Raw genomic sequence first — 21,933 nt, 5'->3', positions numbered from 1 at the left:
TTGGAAGCCAGGTGCAGTCATCCAAAGAGCCATATCTGGCTCCCAAGCCGTAGGTTCCCTACCTCAGTCTTAAACCTTCCTCTCTTGGAAGACAAAACCAACTTACAGGGTCACTGGGAAATGAACATCCAGCAGCAACACAATGTTTTGCCATGACTGCTATATTGATGAAAAATACACTGAAATAAGTCGACGCTCGACCTCAAGAAGCGTTTGTTTACTCTTCTTTAGCGGTGTCACCCCGATGACGTCACTTCTGGAAATGAATGAATGAATCCTAACTAATGCATTAAAGAGGACTACAATGTACAGAGCAGTAACATATTGGAATAAGTTTCCACTACATTTAACCATGATAAATAACAAAGCAAGATTCAAAAATAAATTAAGAGAAGCAATATTTAGGGTTAGGGTTAGGGTTAGTCAGTTTCTAGTTGGTTGATTTATTCTGAAATTCTAAGTGTCTGAATTGGAATAATTTTTGTTCTGTTTCTGGTTGGCCTCAATAATTTTAAGGGTTGTATTCCATTACATCTCAGATCATTTTTGTTTACATTTAGTTATATTTAATTGTAATGACTGTTTTTATTGTATTATGTTTGAAGTTTGAAATGTAATTTTTTGGACCCCGGGAAGAATAGTCTTCATTCAGTGAGGAGCAATGGGGATCTGTAATAAACAACAACAATCCCAGCTGACCCCGGGCGAGAAGCGTGGTTAATGCTGGACCCTTTAAATGTTCATTTATCCCTTTCTGCATGTGAAACTATAATTGCATAACAATGCACAACAATGAGCGAATTCAAGAAACAATACAAGCAGTTGATAAATACAAGGATGAAGAGTCTTGAACCAGTAAAAAAATAAAATAAAAAAATAAAATTTAATAAAATAAAAAAACAAACAAAAAACATTTGTAAAATTAAAAAAAAACAAAAAAAACATTAAACTATATTAGGAAAGCAGGAAGTGAACAAATGTAACAGTTACTGATTGTAAAAGTACCAGATGGAGGGGTAGGATTTAATAAGCTTTGCTTCTTCCTACTCCTTTTGGACATGTGGAACTGTGAACTGATTATGGGATGTACTCAATTGTAATCTGATGCATGTTCAAATGAAATTAAACCATTACCATTACCATTACCATAACTATAAAACATATTTTGTGTTAAGATTTTTGACTGTCTGGAGTGGATGAAGTGGATTTATTCATGGCAACATGGATTTGGTTAGACCCTTTAGAACCTATGATGCTAACCAAGGTTCCACGGTAACAATAATAACAATGGTATTTTTAGGGGCGCATAAGCCCTAACAATTGACCTGCTTGCATCTCGCACACACCGAATCCACACTCTCTGTCGCCCTTGAAACTCCTCCAGCTTGTCTCGCAGCCAACATATGTGCGTCTTTGCTGTATATTTGCTGTGTGTGTGTGTGTGTGTGTGTGTTGAGGCATCCAAGGTTTGCATGCATGCCAAATGAGCGCATGATGGGGCTTAGTCCTTGCAGCCCTTTGATAGCTTGGTGTGGAGTCGGGCTTGGCAGGGTGGCTGTGTCTCCGTGTACACACATCCACGTCCACACTCGTTCACAGTCCAAATGTTTCACGGCTTTGTCGGCTATTTCATGACAAGCACAGCAAGCTCATGCACGGATCCTTTTCTTCCTGCTCCAACAAGGTCGACATACGGACCGTGATGAAAGGTGCTGTCTTTACTATTTGAAATACAAGAGACATTTAGGCATATATTAATATATATACGTATACATGTGGCTTACGCGTCGTTTAATAAACAGGCAACATTTCAGCATTAAAGTTGAGGTTGTTTCAAGATCAAATAATTTTTTTTTCTTCTTCTAAACTTTTCTTCCAATCAGATTCCTTGTTTTGAACATTTCTGACGCTACTTTCACCTGCGACTCTTAGGAACCGCGCTCTTTCATCTCCTCGAGTGCTTTCTAGTGCTTTAACAAGTGCCTATGCACACTACGTACGTACGCACACTTGCAATTTATTTGCCATATCAACAACTAAGAGCCACACATATCGTGGCACTTGTATTCTATAAAGTGGATTCAAACCTTCCTCCTTCTATAATGATGCATTCAAAATGCCATCCATCCGTTACAGGTGGTTCGAGTTCCTAATGACTGCAACATGAAGGATAGTAGTAAAAGTACAGTAGTTAACACAATGAAACTACTTCATTGGCAAACTTGTGCAGAGAGTGTTTCCATCAGCACACACTATAATTTAAGGTTGCAGCTAAGAATTATTTTCTTAGTCGATTAGTCTGAAGTTGTAGTTTTGATTAATCTAGCAATCAGTTGGGCCCTAGATCAGGGGTGACCATTTGCAGGCCGCTGCTGTTTTTAAATATTTTTTTTTATTGGCCTGCAACACATTCTATTATATTAAAAATATATTTTAACAATAGCAAAAACTAAGAAATCAGCAGTAATTTTACAAGAATAAAGTCAAAACATAAAGAAAAAAGTTACAACTTACAATTTCAAATATGAGGGAAAATCATTTTAGAATCAAAGTTGAAATGACAACTCGAAGCTACTTCTCTCGCGTGTACGGACCAAAATGTTTTAAACCGAGAAGCACCTGCATACAGCTTGCTTCCATTACGGTCGCAGGTGAGCTTGAGCCTACCCCAGCTGACTTTGGGTGTACAAAACGGATAGATGGGTGCCAGAAATGAGCAAAATCTACTCCACCCGCTTGCTTTACCTGAGCGCTCGGCTAAGTTCTTCTCCTTGAGCCCAAGGTCATATGAGACTTTCTTCTCCCTCTTTTCGCCGCCTCCCCCTCCTGCTTTCCTCCTCTCTTCTTCATCTGACGAAGAGCAGGAGTTTTCAGCGCTGCTGCCGCTGGTGAAGTCAGCCAGGTAGTCTGGCCGTTGACGTCGTGGCGTTTGGCTGCACTCCGGCATGGTGGTTAAGGGCTGGCAGGGATGAGCACAGTTAGAATGGTAAGGATGATTACGTATAAAGTATGTGTACGCAGTTTCATGTGCAACAGAACCTCGAAAGTTGACCGTCAGAATTGGCTAGAAGTCGACAAATGGTGTTGCTGCCATGCATCATTCTAAATGCACAAGTCCTCTTCATGCTACTTAATGCTTACTGTATCGCCTAATTTCAAATAACCTTGGGTGTCTAGGCATGTGAGTCTGACCTTCATAGTCTCTGTCCCTCCCCTTTGCTCATATTGCTCTTGTTATTCTCCAAGAACGTTTCTCGTCTCTCATCTATTTTGACGTTGTGTTTAATGTCCTCCTTGCCTCCTGTATAATACTGCACAATCGAGACCCAGCTGCTTCAGGAGCGTAACTTTGAATATTGTCTTCAAGTCTTCACACGTATGATCAAAATTAGGCATGATGTTCATCAAATGGCGCGTCTATGTCACATTCCGCTAGGCGACAAACTGATTAATAAAGCATGTATACATCTGTTATGCTACGATTAGCTCGTCAGCGCTGTCAGGCCAGCCAAACTAATTGGGCAGGAAGTGATCAGGGGGGCTTACACAGTCACCACAGGGTAGTTATGTGGGTGAGTGATGGAAGACGATGAAGACGGTAAGAGATTAAGCACATGAGGAGACAATAAAGAGGAAGACGGGAGCAGCAGGTTAATAGAGGGAGAAATTAGGAGGAAGACCAGCAGAGAGTTGAATGAAGTGCACCGGGGATGGAGATACCTGGAGCTGTTTAGCATGTCTTCCACGAGGCTGGGATTGTGCATTCAAGAGGCAGTGTGTATTTTAATTAAAACCTACAAACAGGTGAAAGCTTGCGCCAAGCGTGAAACTGATCAAAAAAACGGAAACCGGAACTTCAAACTCAACCGTTTCAGCACTTCCTCGCTCAAAAGTGAGAATATGACAGACTTTAGTTTGCAAAGTTTGGTGCTCATGAGAGACAAACACTAATATTATAACATCATTACCAATCTAAGCTCGACAAAGACTCGAGAACCACTGATTCACAGGTACTGGACTGAGACACGAGTTACACTGACTCACAGGGCACTTTGGGAAAACTCGAGTTTCATCGACACACGGGTACTCGACATGTGTCGCAGAGTCAGCATGCTTGACTCAGACTCTTGTTCGACTGATCCATGGGCACTCGACAAAGACTCGAGAACAGTTACACTGACTCACAGGCACTTTGGGAAAACTCAAGTTTCATCGACACAGGCGTACTCGAAATGTGTCACAGGGTCAGCATGCTTGACTCAGACTCTTATTCGACTGATCCATGGTCACTCAACAAAGACTCGAGAACCACTGATTCACGGGTACTGGACTGAGACACGAGTTACACTGACTCACAGGGCACTCGATTGGGAAAACTCGATTTTCATCAACACACGGGTACTCGACTGAGTCAGGATGCTTGACTCAGACTCTTGTTCGACTGATCCTTGGTCACTCGACAAAGACTCGAGAACACCTGATTCACGGGTACTCGACTGAGACACAAGTTACACTGACTCAAAGGGCACTTTGGGAAAACTCGAGTTTCATCGACACACGGGTACTCGACTGGGACGCATGTGTCACTGAGTCAGGATGCTTGACTCAGACCCTTGTTCGACTGATCCATGGTCACTCGACAAAGACTCAAGTTCCGCTGACTCACAGGTACTTGGCAAAGACTTGTTTTGCTGACACACGGGCACTCGCTAAAGACTTGTGTGTCACTGACTCATGGTCCTCGACAAAGACTTCAGTCTCACTGACTCCCTGGTGCTCGGCAAAAACACATGGTTGCACAATGAATATGTACTGGTATTGGTACTCAACAAAGACTAAAGTTTTGCTGACTCACACATACTCGACAACGACTCACGTTGCTAACTCACGTAGCTACTCGACACGAGTTCCACTGACTCACGAATATTCAATCAAGGCTCAAGTTTGAGTGTTCAAGAGCATCTGCAGCTCTTATGTACATCCACCCAACTTGTTGCACATGTTTGAGTTTCGATGAGTGACTCGGGTAAATCAAGAACCCGATTCCCTTCAGTGAGTTACTCATAAGAACGAGTAAGTAAAAGGAGTTTGAAAAAAAAGTTTCCCATCACTAGTGTGCAGATATGTACTGAAGTTATATTGCCATCTGCTGGTAAGACATTTGTTAGCAGCTATCATTACAAACATGTACTCTATGCTGTATATGTTATACTCTATTATTATTTACATATGATAAATAATATAACGAGCCAATTCAAGAAACAATACAAGCAGATGATGTTTGCTAAATACAAGGATGAAGAGTCTTGAACCAGTCATGATGTGCTATATATATCACTATATTGACACTTACTATGGTACCCATTATGTCATTGTATCGTCATATCACCTCGTACTTCGGTACGTCAAATAAAATAAAATAAAATAGGAAAGCAGGAAGTGAACAAATGTAACAGTTACTGGTTGTAAAAGTACCAGATGGAGGGGTAGGATTTAATAAGCTTTGCTTCTTCCTACTCCTTTTGGACATGTGGAACTGTGAACTGATTACGGGATGCACTCAATTGTAGTCTGATGCATGTTCAAATGAAATAGAACCATTACCATTACCAAATTGTGAGGATCTACTAGATAGAAAAGATGCGACTGGGGTTCTAAGTTGGGCACTTCCTTCATCTTTTCCATCCTCTTCCTGTCGCTTCATTTTTCCCACCTCTCTTGTCTTATTTTTGGTCTCATTTTCACCAGATGGCTTGTGACCACAACACTCTGCGTTGGTGAATTTGCCCATCACAGCTCTTTCTTTCTATGGCTCGGAATGTCTCCTGGCGAAACTGACGCCATCCAAATGAACTTGGACAACAACAATTGTGTCTAAACAAGTCCTTATTCTCACTAATGCATCACTGAACTACCCTGTCGAGTGAGCGTTCCGGCCAATTTAGCCCTCAAGTGAGGAACGGATGTAGATGTGAAGGGCGGAGGAGGGGTTGAAGGGAGGCGAGAGAAGGTGATGGAGAGAGTAATGTGCTAGCGGGGGCGTGTAGGTGCATGTGACAGAGGAAGAGGGCGATAGAAGGGGAGTGCGGTGAGAAAAAGGCGGTCTGACAGCTGTCCCCTTGAGGCACTCGGGTCTTTTCTTTCGGGTCCTTTTCTGATTCTTTTCTCTTGAGCCTAACACACGAGTCCAAATCTTATCCCGTGTGCTCTCAGTGGGCATTAGATCCAAACGCCTGCCTGCCTATCACCCCTCTGTACTTCTACCGGGACTCCCTGGAGGCATGAGGCCTCCATTCTCCCTTGTCTTTCCCAGTTTGTACGTCTCCCTTCTTCTTGCTCAGGCACCTTAGGGCCCCGTTGCCTGGAGGATTTGCCCATCAGCTTCTCGTCGTCCAGTTCACATTGCTCCAGCAGATCCAAGATGTCCTCCTCCTACATGATAACACATAGAGAAAGAGAGATGAGAGCGAGGGATGGCTGTGTGAGTAAGCCTCACTCCCCTGACGCCTCCGAGAGATGTACTGCCCTAAAACCTCCCGGTAGCTTGCACTTCTCTGATTTCGGATCAACATTTGCTGTTGAAGCTGCAATGGTTAGGTTGGATTCTCCTCTTCTCGTCAATATGCCTCACACATTTCTAGATGGATGGATAAATAGATGGACTTAAAGGCACGGTGTAAAAGTTATATACTACTGTTCAAAAGTTTGGGATCACTTGGAAATGTTTTGGGGCTTTTGGGGGTTTTTCTTGGCAGTCCTGCTATGAAGTCCAGCATCCTGAAGTCGCCACTTCACTGTTGATACTGACACTGGTGTTTGACGGCTACTATTTAGTGCAGCTGCCAGGTGACGACCTTGAGGCGTCTTTGTCTTAAACTACACACTCTCAGATATTTGTCTTCTTGCACAGTTGTGCATCGTTTTTCTGTCCTTGTTAGACACAGTTTGTCCTGCTCCCTGAAGGTAGTAGTTAACAGCAGGGTAAGAGATTTTAGTTTTAGTTAGGATTTTTAGATGCCTTTTCTAATCATCTATTGGCTTTATAAAATGATGAACTTGGATTAGCAGCCATACCAGGAGATTGTTGATAGTAGGCCTCTATGCAAAAATGTACACCCTTCTTTGAAAATCGTTGTTTGTGAAATGTAGGAAAAAATTTTTTTCTTTGGAAAACAAAGACATTTGCAAGTGGTCCCAAACTTTTGAGCGGTAGTGTATATGTTTCACTTTTGGAACTGTGATGCGTTCAAGGACTGCCAATCAAGTGCAAAATCTCAACGCTTGACAAGCATAAAGATTTGGGCTGTCAAACAATTAAAAACTTTAAGCAAATTAATCAGTCTTCCAATTCATCTGTATAATGTTAATGTGTCCTCTAGAGGGGTGTCCTCTAATTAAAAACAAATATTTAAATTGAGCATAAAAATAGAAATTGAGCAAAAAAATTGTATTTGTATTCTTAAATTTATTGCCAAAAGCAATAAAACTAATGTTATTATTAATGCTTAATCTGATTCAGAATTTTTTTTTTTTTAGCTCTATTCTGAGGCATCCCTTTGGGTCCCAAGGGTTCTAACTGTGTGTTTTTCTGGTTGGGGGGTGGGACCCCAGAGGGTTTAAACACACCACGGTTTCTGGATTTGAACGTCCCTCCTACATACCTCATGAGACTTCAATTCACCACACTTTAAAGAGTGATCTTGCTTTTTCTTTGGCTTTCTTATTCATATTAATGCGTTGGCCTTGGACTTATTGCCCATGATGACATGCAGGAGGCAAAGGTGATTGATGCTATTTCACCATGAAAATATTTTTGCTCCTCATGAAAAGCGATTTTATTTCAAATTAGCCATCCAAACGCATCTGGGGTCTGATTCTTTTTCTGTGGTTTTGTTCCTGATTATGCACTTTAACTTCCTCTAATTAATAAGCGTTCATCTTGGGTGTCGGTTTGATTTGCAAACAGCGAAACTCGCCTCTCAGACTGGCTGACTCATATCGACGTAAGCGGATAGGAAGCGTCCTGTTGCAGTACTTAAGGGTAAAAAGTTCCCAGACTTTATTATCCAACTTTTCTACTACCCAAAGAACAAGTGTGCAATCCACTTCTCCTCAGAACAAACTTTCTGCTTGTTAAGGCTCGTTGAAAGAGCAGTATTTTATATTTATATCTCTTCTTGGCAGCTTCTGCCGTGACATTCTCTGCCTCCGCAACCTGGCCCCCATGTTTGCACAGGACGTTAATTTCTCAATTTATTTTTCTATATCGTAAAACTTGGACTCAAGTCAAGTTGTGGTTTACACGGAACATATCGTGTCATCATATGAAGGGGATTCTTTTTCAAAAGGAGAAAATGTTTCTTAGTTATGGTGATGCCACAAAAATGTGTCCTTCTGGAATGACACTTTCTAAAAGTACCAAACATAAACACAATACAAGCAGTTGATGTTTGCTAAATACAAGGAGGAAGAGTCTTGAACCAGTCATGATGTACTATATATATCACTATATTGACAGGTACCCATTATGTCATTGTATGGTCATATCACCTTATACTTCGGTACGTTATTAAAAAAAATCAAATAAATGACCAAAAAATAACTTAAACAATATTAGGAAAGCAGGAAGTTAACAAATGTAACAGTTACTGATTGTAAAAGTACCAGTTGGAAGGGTAGGATTTAATCAGCTTTGCTTCTTCCTACTCCTTTTGGACATGTGGAACTGGGAACTGATTATGTGATGCACTCAATTGTAATCTGATGCATGTTCAAATGAACATAAAATCATTACCATTACCATTAACATAATCAGTGTAAGAACCTTTTGGTGTGAGGATTTGAAGACATTAGCCACGTTTACATGAGGAGTTTTTCTCTTTCCGAATGGAATCTTTCCGAGTGACCATTCCAAAAGCAATGGTATACATGGAAAGGAATATTCCAATCTCTTGTCTACATGTGCTGCTATAATCAACAAGAATAGTCAATGGGGCATGCGCAGTAAAGCGTAAACACCAACATCACGTGATACCGACTTCCCTGAGTTTTTTTTTCACTTGCTGGAATAACTTCGTATTGCCAGTTTTTCGTTGGTCCAGTCTTGAAATTTAGTTTGAATCAAAAACAAACTTTCCACAGCAGTCCAGTGCCGCTCGCTCGCCTCCATTTTTTTTAAAATTGAAGAACATCTCAAGCTGCGTGTTATGTCATATCTCAGCATTCGCTGAAAGAACGCACCTGGGAACAGGAAAAGATAAAGTTCAATCTTGCTAATATTTTATAATTAAGCTCGGCACATGTTTTATATAGATATGTATTTTCTTTTTTAATAAAACTGGACTTGTGAATGGCGTACAGAAGGTTTTAGATTCTGTTCCACAGATGGCAGGAATGCACACGAAAGCTGCTTGCTGCTTGCCAACCGCCAATAAACAACAGAAGAAGAAAAACACCACAAAGAAGAACGCACCCTGACAACTTTCCGTTTGAGCGGGTACAAGTTACCTCAATCGGATTGGGGAAAGGAATATCCCACCCCCATGAATCCGATTATATGTCCAATTGCATTGGCACTTTTCTTTTGGAATGAGGTGTATACAAAGGCTACATTCTTTCCGTTTGAGCAAATAACCCGAATGGAATTGGAATATTTGGGTCTATGTATACGTGGGTATTGACTCCTGAATACAGTGGTGCCTTGGTTAACATCATTAGTTCATCAGTTCTAGAAGGACCGACCCAAACCAAAACGGACTCTAACCAATGCACATTTTAGCACAGAAAGTAATGCAAATCCAATGCATCCGTTACAGACATGAAACTGGGGGTGTCACAAGACCGTGTGAGATTAAAACATGTCTATATTTCTCATTCAAGCGCAGTAAGACTGGGACGATCACAAATAAGTTAATTCATCCCATGATAAATGATAATGAACTGAAAAATATTGCCAGCCTCAAAACGTGTCCTCCAAGTTCACTTTCTCATGCTATTGAATGAGAAGTGCATCTAAACTTGTGGTGCTGCATATCAAAACAAGCTCCAGTGGGAGTATCTCCATGAAAGAAGGTCAAGCAGCGTGAACCAAGCCATCAGAGGAGCTAAATGTCTATAAATAGCATGACAAAATAGCACTCCGACTAAAAATCTTCATTGATGAAGCCACAAGTTCAGATCTAATTTGTCGTGACTCTAAACTGTTTCAATTCTTGCGAAAGAACAGCCTTGTTGTCACATTGGGGCACGATTATCCAAGTGTTCTTCTCATCTCCACATTGTTGCGCTTTGAAGAAGATTGCATCTCTGCGTGTTGACTAAATGACATTTTCTTCCTCCTTGTGCCTCCATTGCGTGATCACTGATTGTCATCTGTACAAAAGGCATCCTAAGAGTTTTCGCCTTGGAAAACAATAACCTTCTAAAACATGTGCGGTGGCGCGCTACAAGCTGATGTCTCAACAAAAGCTGCAATAGTTGCACATGACGTCTTTGTCTGGTCCTTTCAGATGACTTTGTGTGGTGTCAGTCCAACTGTCAAAAAAAAGCACACTCGCAGTTCTTCTCTTAGTCTCTGCAATAAGTAGTAGTTATCAACTTTGAAGCCTTTTCACAACTCATATTGACACAAAGCAGAAAATAAGCCAGGAAGAGTAGAAGGAAACATGATATGTGAAAACGTCTCTTGCCATTGTGTAGGATTTTAAAAGCTTGTGTATGAAATGGAGTGAATGGCGTCCGGATAAAAAGAATAATTCATAAACTGAATATTTTTATAGTTTTTGTAGCACAAAAAACTTGTTCATGACCTAAATACTATTTTTAACATCCTTAAAGCTTTCTAGACATGAAATAGCACCCCTATAGTCACCTTTGCACTCCTATTAGCTAATAGACAAGACATAACAAGAGAAAATAACAAAAGTAAGACACAGAAAACCTATTTATGACCTTCTAAATACACCTTTACCATTATTAGAGACCTCTGGACATGAAATAGCACCCCTATAGTCACCTTTACAGTCCTATTAGTGAACATAGTAGACATAACAAAAACTAAGCCATAAATAGGAGACTTGTAAATGTGTTCCAGTGCTATGAGAACTGAGTGGGAGTCAGGCATTGCGTGTAGCATAGCGTGACAGTAGGGATTACCGTGTTAGGGATTATTGTGTCTGTTGTAAGATCATTGCTGCAATAAAAGCCTGTTGTTCCGGAGATCAAGTCTGGTGCTTGTGTGTCTCACCTAATAAGTGACATGATTGACACCAAGTGACTTATATTAATATTATAAAACTATTAATATTAAAGAAAACTTAAATATTTCCTTAAATATGCCTTAAAAAGGCTTTTTTTCAATCACGAAACAGCACAGTGTATTCATTAAGATATTTTGGAAAAAAACAGTGAAGCTGTGAAATTGAAATCACAAAGTGGATTATGTATTTGTACAACATACGTGCCTTCATTTGTTTCAGAGGATTATTCATTTCCTTCTGAAGCGAGGCAGCTCGCCCGGCGAGGAAGGTCTGAAAGGCGGCGGAGAGCAGGCTTTCATACTTCTCCAACAGCAGCTTGTCGTCTGGGGGGTAAATACGTCTGTTGGCCACAGAGACACACACACACAAACACACAAAGAGAGAGAAAAGTGCGGATAGTGAGGGAGGAGCGTAGCATCAGGGAGAAGGAAAGAAACACGGGTCAGAACTTGGGGAAATGACGAGATGGGAAGAGGAGGCAAGGGGAATGACAGTGGTGCTGTAACAAAAGATGAAGGCAGGCACAGAGAAGATTGAGGCTCATCATCATCAAAATAAGATGAAAAAGAAAATGAGCCCCAAGAATGAATTTAAATGAAAAGGTGTGAAATAATGAGGCCAAAGACAGGTAAGAGGCAGGAAGCCAGGAAAAACATGAATGCATGGGAACCAACATGCAACACATAACTTTACTGAGAAGTCCAAACCCCACCAATGAACTAAGACTAACTAACATGCATGCTAGGTTGCATGCTAGGACTACGTTAAAAGCCATAGCATTTCAGTATGTGGAATCAAACTATGGAATGGATTGAGTAAGGACCTCAAACAATGCACAACGATGAGCCAATTCAAGAAACAATACAAGCAGTTGATGTTTGCTAAATACAAGGATGAAGAGTCTTGAACCAGTCATGATGTGCTATATATATCACTATATTGACAGTTACCCATTATGTCATTGGATGCTCATATCACCTCGTACTTCGGTACGTGATTAAAATAAAATAAAATAAAATAAAATAAAATAAAATAAAATAAAATAAAATAAAATAAAATAAAATAAAATAAAATAAAATAAAATAAAATAAAATAAAATAAAATATATTAGAAAAGCGGCGGTCTGGTGGTTAGTGCGCAGACCTCACAGCTAGGAGACCAGGGTTCGGTCCCCGCCCTCGGCCATCTCTGTGTGGAGTTTGCATGTTCTCCCCGTGCATGCGTGGGTTTTCTCCGGGTACTCCGGTTTCCTCCCACATTCCAAAAACATGCTAGGTTAATTGGCCACTCCAAATTGTCCATAGGTATGAATGCGAGTGTGAATGGTTGTTTGTCTATATGTGCCCTGTGATTGGCTGGCGACCAGTCCAGGGTGTACCCCGCCTCTCGCCCGAAGACAGCTGGGATAGGCTCCAGCACCCCCGCGACCCTCGTGAGGAAAAAGCGGTAGAAAATGAATGAATGAATATTAGGAAAGCAGGAAGTGAACAAATGTAACAGTTACTGATTGTAAAAGTACCAGATGGAGGGGTAGGATTTAATAACCATTGCTTCTTCCTACTCCTTTTGGACATGTGGAACTGTGAACTGATTATGGGATGCACTCAATTGTAATCTGATGCATGTTCAAATGAAATAAAACCATTACGATTACCATAGGTTAATTGGTCCATGAATGAATGAATTCATATATTGTGCATCTCTAATTTATTAAAAAAAAACTCCAATATCAATGGTGTCTTACATTCATTCATTCATTTTCTACCGCTTATCCTCACGAGGCTCGCGGGGGTGCTGGAGCCTATCCCAGCTGTCTTTGGGTGAGAGGCGCGGGGTACACCCTGGACTGGTGGCCAGCCAATCACAGGGCACATATAGACAAACAACCATTCACACTCACATTCATACCTATGGACAATTTGGAGTCGCCAATTAACCTAGCATGTTTTTGGAATGTGGGAGGATGGTGTTTTGCAGTCTTAAATCATTTTTGTTCATGTAATTCATTCATTCATTCATTCATTTTCTATACCGCTTATCCTCATGAGGGTCGCGGGAATGTTGGAGCCTAGCCCAGCTGTCTTCGTGTGAGAGGCGGGGTCGCCAGCCAATCACAGGGCACATATACACAAACAACCATTCTCACCACACTCTATGGACAATTTGGAGTCGCCAATTAACCTCGCTTGCATGATTTCGGAATGTGGGAGGAAGCCGGAGTCCCCCTGGAGAGATTGCCGGGGGTGAAATCGAACTGCGCGCTAACCACCCCACCACCATGTTCATTTAATGAAAGATTTGATGGCCATGGTCCTTAATTTATCAAAAGTTACGTGACTTGAAATCAATACAGTTTTTATTGAACTGTTAATCAGATTATTTTATTTTTGTGTTTATCAAGCAAATTTATCAATATTGTGTGATGGCATGATCATCATGCTGATGGCCAATGTATCATTTGCAATAAACCCACTTCATACAAATCTCATACGCTGCCATCGGAAAATTGCATTTTATTGCTTTTTGTAATGCCGGTGCAGAAGAAGAGGAGAAATAGGTTGTCGTCTTTTAAACCACGAAACCTTCAAGCCCTACAAATGTATCCGTCCTGGCTGCTCAGCAGAAAACTGCTGATTTATAATTATGATTATTGACATGATTTTCTACTTTTATTCGAACCCTTTGGAAGAAATAAATAAAAAACCGAGGTACCACTGTGGGTATTTTTTTTTAACTCCCAAAGCATGAAATCATCTTCAAAACGAAACATCAATACGGCATTCTTACTAAACGCACATAAAAACTCTCCTGTCCTCCTAACAGCTGCATCAAGTGAAGAGAAATGATAATATCTGAGAGAAGCCAGGACTTGTCACTCCTCAAAGAGCTCCATAAATCACACGAGCGAGCGGCAAAAGGCCACCGCTTTAGTAGCGTCTGCTCAACAGCTCTCCGGCGCGCCCTCCGTCCCTGAACATATGGACTTTTCATTTTCACAATGACCCTGCAGTACTTTTAATATAAAATCTGACACTGTCTCCTTCCCGCACGCCTTCAATTGGGCCTGAAGATTCCCATTCCATTTCCATCACTAAGTAGTGTCTTTCTGGCACCCTGCGTGTGAGATGTTAAATGGATGGCGACGGTGGCACAATCCAGCCGGCTCGTCTGCACCCAGTGATGAAGTTGTTACCTATGCAGCCAAATGACAATAATCACACTCCACTCTCGGGCTCAGACGCAGTTTGAATGCTAACGAATCTCATAACTCAACCGTCGATCAACAATACTATAGAAATGAAACTTTACCATGCTGTTAACTACTGGTGCTGTTAACTACTCCCTTCTGAGAGCAGCACAAACTGGGTCCTGCTATGAAGTCCAGCATCCGGAAGTCGCCGCTTCACTGTTGATACTGACACTGGTGTTTGACGGCTACTATTTAGTGCAGCTGCCAGGTGACGACCTGTGAGGCGTCTTTGTCTTAAACTACACACTCTCAGATATTTGTCTTCTTGCACATTTGTGCATCGTTTTCTGTCCTTGTTAGACCCAGTTTGTGCTGGGAGTAGTTAACAGCATGGCAAGAGATTTTAGTTTTAGTTTAGATTTTTAGGTGGTTTTCTAATCATCTATTTGCCTTATAAAATGATGAACTTGGATTAGCAGCCATACCAGGAGATTGATGCAGAGGACTGACAGTTGTTGATAGTAGGCCTCTATGCAAAAATGTACATCCTTCTTTGAAAATCATCTGATTCATTTTTGTGAAATGCATGAAAATGTGTTTTTCTTTGGAAAACAAAGAAATTTGCAAGTGATCCCAAACTTTTGAGAGGTAGTTATATCTTTAGAATTCACAGAAAAGAGAAAGATGTGTGTCCATGTCTCACATAATGATATAAAAAGTACACGATTGATTAAAGTGAGTGTTCAATAACCAGGCTCATTACCAGTCATAACCAGTCATTGGATTCGGAGCGTACGCTATTTGTACTGTTTCAAAACAGCCTGAAAGTTCCCTGGCTGCTTATGTGTACATAAGCGAAATAGTTCCAAAGTCTCGAGTGGCGTTAGCGAAGGAAATAACACAAGCACGGGCGAGAAAGTACAGCCAATTATCAAATAAAGCCCACGTACTGATTCCAAATTCTTATGTCCTTTCTAGAGCTGGTTCATATTCTACTTTTGCATATGCAGCCTTCATTCTTGTGTCAATGTTCTCCCAACTGTTTTATGTTGGTTCTCTCTTATTTGTTCTCCTTAGAGCTCTACAGATGGTCCCATCATTGTAAGTGGAGCAGGCAAGGCGGGGTATTACGGGTGCAGCTCCTGGAGGGAAAGTTCTCAACAGTTTGCCATTTCCTTACCGGTAGTTGCCCAGATGTTGTTTTTCGTGCTCCTCTCTGCAGATCTGCTTGCGCACCTGCGCCAGTCGCTCTTTCTAGGAGAGGTGTAGAAAAAAAGCAAAAATTCAAATTCGCCCATATCAGATTAGCATAAAAAAATGTTCATATCGGTGTAGGTTTTAATGTTACTCTAATGTTGGGTGAGAGACACACAAGCACCAGGCTTGATCGCAGGCTTTCATTGGCGGTTTGAACAACAGGCACCGTAATCCCGAATACAGGCTACTCTTGCAGCCATAAGATAAAACCTTGAATCACCGACATTACTTCCTGTCCGCCACCCACTCAGCTCCTCTTGCGCTAATGTTAAAAATGCATTGACGGTTGTAAACATTCATTCATTCATTTTCTACCGCTTATCCTCACAACGGTTGCGGGGGTGCTGGAGCCTATCCCAGCTATTTTCAGGCGAGGTACACCCTGGACTGGTGGCCAGCCAATCACAGGGCACATATAGACAAACAACCATTCACACTCACATTCATACCTATGGACAATTTGGAGTCACCAATTAACCTAGCATGTTTTTGGAATGGGGGAGGAAACCGGAGTACCCGGAGAAAACTCACGCAGAACATGCAAACTCCACACAGAGAGGGTGGAATTGAACTCGGGTCTCCTACCTGTGAGGCCTGGATGCTAATCACTCAGCCTGGTTGTAAACAGTCATTCATTCATTTTCTACCGCTTATCCTCACGAGGGTTGCGGGCGTGCTGGACCTATCCCAGCTGTCTTCAGATGAGAGGCGGGGTACACCCTGGACTGGTGGCCAGCCAATCACAGGGCACATATAGACAAACTCACAAATTCACACTCACATTCATACCTAAGGACAATTTGGAGTCGCCAATTAACCTCGCAGAAAACCCATGCATGCACGGGGAGAACATGCAACTTCCAAACAGAGATGGCCGAGGGTGGAATTGAACTTGGGTCTCCTAGCTGTGAGGCCTGCATGCTAACCACTCATCCGCCATGCAGCCAGGATGTAAACATAAAATAAATAAGGAATCCTACTTTCAAGATTAACAATTGTAATGTGATGTAAAGCAAAATATGTAAGTTTTAAACACAGTTTTGTGGGGTTTTTTTGTTGTTTTTTGTGTAATCCTGCTCACTATTTGTGCTGTTATTCATGATTTTAAGACTAAAAAGGTCATTAAAACATCAATTCGAGTCGTAATAATGCAGGAAAAAGTGTGAGCACCAAATGACAAGTACAGTACATCGGAGGTGCATTTCCGCCATCGTCCTCTTTCCTACGACACACTGATTAATGGCTCATTCAAATACAAATGACAGAGGGTGCGGGCGTAAAGTAGTAGTAGCTATAGATGAGAAAAAGCTCGTTCAAGTTCAATGCCAAAATAATTAAATGGTGTAACACTTGTCTTGGAAAGCTGTCAGTGACTACAAAAAGGTGACTTTTAACTGTGAGGAAAGTGGAGAGCTTATGGGTGTAGTGAGTGGCTGTGCATTTCAATGTGACACTGATAATGCATACAGTACATGCAGGTGATGCTTGTTTTGTAATGTGTATATATATCTTGTATATCTCTTTTAAATGATCCATCCATCTTCTTCTGCTTATCGTGTGTTCAGCAGCTTAAAGCAAATTGTGTCCATCTACAATCCTTATGTGAGACATGAACACACATCTTTCTCATTTCTGTGTGTTCAAAAGATATAAAAACAGCTAAAAAAAAAAAAAGACACACATCTAAGAATGCATGTAATGGCCTATAAACGCCAAAACCATATAAACCAAGCTACAAATTACCAGCTCTTCTCGCCGTCGCTCCAGGGTGTGACGCTGTCTCTCCCAGTCCGATGACGCAGCTGAGAGTTTCTTTACAGATCCGTGCCCGTAGAGCCGCCTCTGGGCCTCTGCTTTTTGCTGAGCCAAGTTGCGTTTTTTATCACTGGCTCTGCAGAAACAAAAACAAATAAAGTCGAAACAATGCTTACTGAAACACATGAGGAGCCGATACAGGAACCATTATCTCTCTGGTTTTACCATATCTTACTTATTGTGTGGAAATATGGGGTAATAACTATAAAAGCAATCTTCACTCGCTACATGTACTGCAAAAAATGTCAGTAAGGATAATTCATAATGCCGCCTACAGAGAACATACTAACTCAGGGGTGGGCAAACTACGGCCCGGGGGCCACATCCGGCCCGCCAAGTGTTTGAATACGGCCCGCCCGTTCTTTCCAAAATATTTCATTTAAGGTCAACATACAAGCTGGAATCATGGCTTGAGACGACATTTTCATGGTTTGGCTGTTTTATCAATTTCGTTATTTGATGTGGTCTGTTGTTTACAAAGTGCTCCTGAAAAAAGGCACATAATAATAATAATAATAATATTAAATAATAATTTTATTCTTCTTATTATAAATTTATAACGCACTTTACATGAAATAAATGATCTCAAAGTGCACATATAGCAGATTGCACAACACTTTGACAGATACAATCATTTCGTTATTTGATGTGGTCTGTTGTTTACAAAGTGCTCCTGAAAAAAGGGACACGAGCACATAATGATAATAATAATAATAACAAATAATAATATAAAATAATAGCAAATAATATAAAATAATAATAAATTTATGCTTCTTATTGTAAATTTATAACCCACTTTACATCAAATAAATGATTTTAAAGTGCACATATAGCAGATTGCATGACACTTTTACAGATACAATAATTTTGTTATTTGATGCGGTCTGTTGTTTACAAAGTGCTCCTGAAAAAAGGGACACAGGCACATAATAATAATAATAATAATAACAAATAATAATAATATAAAATAACAAATAATATACAATAATACTAAATTTATTCTTCTTATTATAAATTTATAATGCACTTTACATCATAATAATAATAATAAAATAATAATATAAAATAATAATAACAAATAATATCAAATAATAATAAATTTATTCTTATCATTATAAATTTATAACGCACTTTACATCAAATAAATGATCTTAAAGTGCACACATAGCAGATTACATAACACTTTTACAGATACAATAATTTCGTTATTTGATGCGGTCTGTTATTTACAAAGTGCTCCTGAAAAAAGGGACACAGGCATATAATAATAATAATAATAAAAATAATAATAATAACAAATAATAATAATAACAAATAATAATAAATTTATTATTATAAATTTATAACTTACTTTACATCAAATAAATGATCTCAAAGTGCCCATAAAGCAGATTGCATAACACTTTTACAGATACAATAATTCCAGGTGGACTGTTACGTGTAAAATATCCAGTCTGCCCCCCGTCAATTTTGTTAAATCAATGCGGCCCGCCAGTCAAAAAGTTTGCCCACCCCTGTACTAACTCCTTATTTCTAAAATCACAAATACTTAAGGATAAAAATAAACAATTAGCTAAAAATGTCATCCACTACTTATATGTATCATATGATCTCACGGAAGAACTAAATTTGAAACACTTATATGCTAGGACTACATTAAAAAGCCGTAGCATTTCAGTATGTGGAATCAAACTATGGAAAGTAAGTAAGGAACTCAAACAATGCACAACGATGAGCCAATTCAAGAAACAATACAAGCATGTTTGCTAAATACAAGGATGAAGAGTCTTGAACCAGTCATGATGATATCACTATATTGACAGTTACTACGGTACCCACTATGTCAGGGGTCGGCAACCTTTACTACCAACAGAGCCATTTTACCCCCATGCTCACTAAAGGAAAATAGACTGGAGCCGCAAAAAAACATAATTTAAAAACAATTCAAAAGTTTGAATCTTTCTTAAATTTTTAATAGCAATTTTTAAATACTTATACAAATTTTTAATACTTATTTAATAATAAGTTTTAATAGCAGAATACAACAAATTGTTGTTTCTCTCCACATGCGAAGCATAAATGTAAGCCAGAGAAGCAGAGAAGAGAAAGGCATCTGTTCGGGCAGAATTTAAAACTACAAAAAAAGCTCATCCAATCACTAGTCAGAATTGTATTTCTATACATATATATATATATATATATATATATATATATATATATATATATATATATATATATATATATATATATATATATATATATATATATATATATATATATATATATATATATATATATATATATATATATATATATATATATAATTCTATTTATTCTCCACATTATTATTTATTATTTATTTTTATACGGGAGCCAGGCAACAACATTTCGTTGGCAATTTTACTGCTGTGTTATTGTGCAATGACAATAAAGAAAGTCTATCTAAAAAAAATAATAATAATTCAGCCAGGATTGATTCAGGGTCTCACAGAAAGTCAGATAAAAAAAAAAACTCATTACAAAGATGCATATTTTCGGGTGTTAAAAAAAAAGGGAGCCACAACAACAAGGCCGAAGAGCCACATATGGCTCTGGAGCCGTGGGTTGCTGACCCCTGCACTATGTCATTGTATGGTCATATCACCTCGTACTTCGGTATGTGACAAAAAAATAAAATAAATTAAAATAAATGAATAAAATAAATTAATGAAAATAAAATTAATGAAAATAAAATTAATGAAAATGAATTAATAAAATAAAAAATATTCATTTATTCATTCAAGAATTAATAATTTATTTTAATTTATTTTATTTTTTGTCACGTACCAAAGTACGAGGTGATATGACCATACAATGACATAATGGGTACCATAGTAACTGTCAATATAATATTGACAGTTACTGTCAGTAACTGTAACTGTAACTGTCAATATACTATGGTACCCATTATGTCATTGTATGGTCATATCAACTCGTACTTCAGTAAGTGAAAAATAAAAAAAATAAAAAATAAACTTATAAAATTATATAATAAAATTATATTAGGAAAGCAGGAAGTGAACATATGTAACAGTTACTGATTGTAAAAGTACCAGATGGAGGGGTAGGATTTAATAAGCTTTGCGTCTTCCTACACCTTTTGGACATGTGCAACTGTGAACTGATTATGGGATGTACAAAATTGTAATCTGATGCATGTTCAAATGAAATAAAACCATTACCATTACCATTATCATCTCCACGTTCTTCTTGTTTTAAGGGCCTTGTGCCATCTTTAAGGGGACGCATGATGACAAAGCCACCAAAATCCAATAAAAACAGTCACTGAATTTGAGTCTTGTGAGATGCGTTTCCCCAAAATGTTGGTTAAATCCCATACTTTGCCACTTCAGGGACATTTTAATTTAGACACTAAACTCCACTCTTAACTAACATGGGTAGTTTTAGTTTTTTGGGGGGGCAATTTATGCACAATAAAATGAAAAAAATCCCTGCAGACATTGAATACAGCATAAAAACAGCACTGACACAAAACATAAGCTCACTCCGGATGAATCTGAGCAGACATCAAGTGTGTGGCTGCTGTCTGGAGAAAGGGCAATTCATTTTAGTCAGTCGCTGGCCCTTTAAATTGGATATTGAGTACCGTTGGGGTAGGGGCAGGGGTTTATCAATGTCCATGCACGGTTGGGTCTGAATTGATCCCACGTTGATACAGTTGGTGTTGCAAGCAGAGGCCACCAAGCTATCCCTTTAAGGGGAAGACCAAAGAGCTCCATGTGGACAAAAAATAGAAGTTGTCAAGTGGAAAGAGCGCCACCACTCCCACCCTGTAAGGCCTCCTACAATAAGGAACCGCACCAAGCTGGACCATGAATTAATCGTTCTAATGAGAGGTTAGCCTGTGCTGTACGTACGTAAGAATGAAAGCGACATTTTCCTCCTGTGGGGTAGTTGCAACCCCCACCAGAGCTGACCCGACCGGATCTATTCCACATGCAACCAATCAATCGTGTCACTAAAGAGCAGGGAGCCGAGTGTACAAAGATCAATCAGCGGGCAAGTTCATTGTAGCTGCAGAACCAGGACTTAGGAAATGTACTCCATCCACTACCAGGAAAGCCATCGTTTAGGCCAGCATGGTGGTTTAGTGGTCAGCATGCCTGCCTCGCACGGTAACTGGATGGATGAACTGACTGATGAGTTGGTACACGTTATAAAGATTTGTTATTTTTGCACTTCGAAAACCATCTCTGACAGAGTTTTAGCTTGGAGTGGATTATGGTTTCATTATTATTATGATTATTGAATTATTATTGTGCCTTTTATTGGAACATTCAAACCTGCAATAAAAGCCTGTTGTTTTGGTGATCAAGTCTGATGTCTCATCAAACATTACATTACAACAGGGGT

At 39.6% G+C, this 21,933-nt stretch overlaps 1 protein-coding gene across 5 annotated transcripts in view; it reads right to left on the bottom strand.

Moving 5' to 3' along the window:
- Positions 1 to 21,933, bottom strand: part of ttll7 (tubulin tyrosine ligase-like family, member 7) — a 108,399-nt gene that overhangs the window by 38,627 nt on the left and 47,839 nt on the right. For all 5 annotated transcript variants that reach the window (XR_009129814.1, XM_058072664.1, XM_058072666.1 and 2 more), the window contains exons 11-15: positions 17,449 to 17,596; positions 15,629 to 15,702; positions 11,463 to 11,598; positions 6,346 to 6,432; positions 2,746 to 2,959 (exon numbers count right to left, since the gene is read on the bottom strand). Coding sequence is in view for 4 of the 5 variants with exons in the window: in XM_058072664.1 (XP_057928647.1) it covers positions 2,746 to 2,959; positions 6,346 to 6,432; positions 11,463 to 11,598; positions 15,629 to 15,702; positions 17,449 to 17,596 (659 nt within the window). In the remaining variant the exon portion in view is untranslated. The remainder of the gene's footprint in view (positions 1 to 2,745; positions 2,960 to 6,345; positions 6,433 to 11,462; positions 11,599 to 15,628; positions 15,703 to 17,448; positions 17,597 to 21,933) is intronic.

The sequence above is a fragment of the Doryrhamphus excisus genome, chromosome 5, assembly GCF_030265055.1.
Source record: "Doryrhamphus excisus isolate RoL2022-K1 chromosome 5, RoL_Dexc_1.0, whole genome shotgun sequence".
Classification (NCBI taxonomy): Eukaryota; Metazoa; Chordata; class Actinopteri; order Syngnathiformes; family Syngnathidae; genus Doryrhamphus; species Doryrhamphus excisus.
The sequence above is the reverse complement of the archived record's forward strand: the minus strand, read 5'-3'. Positions and strand labels throughout refer to the sequence as shown.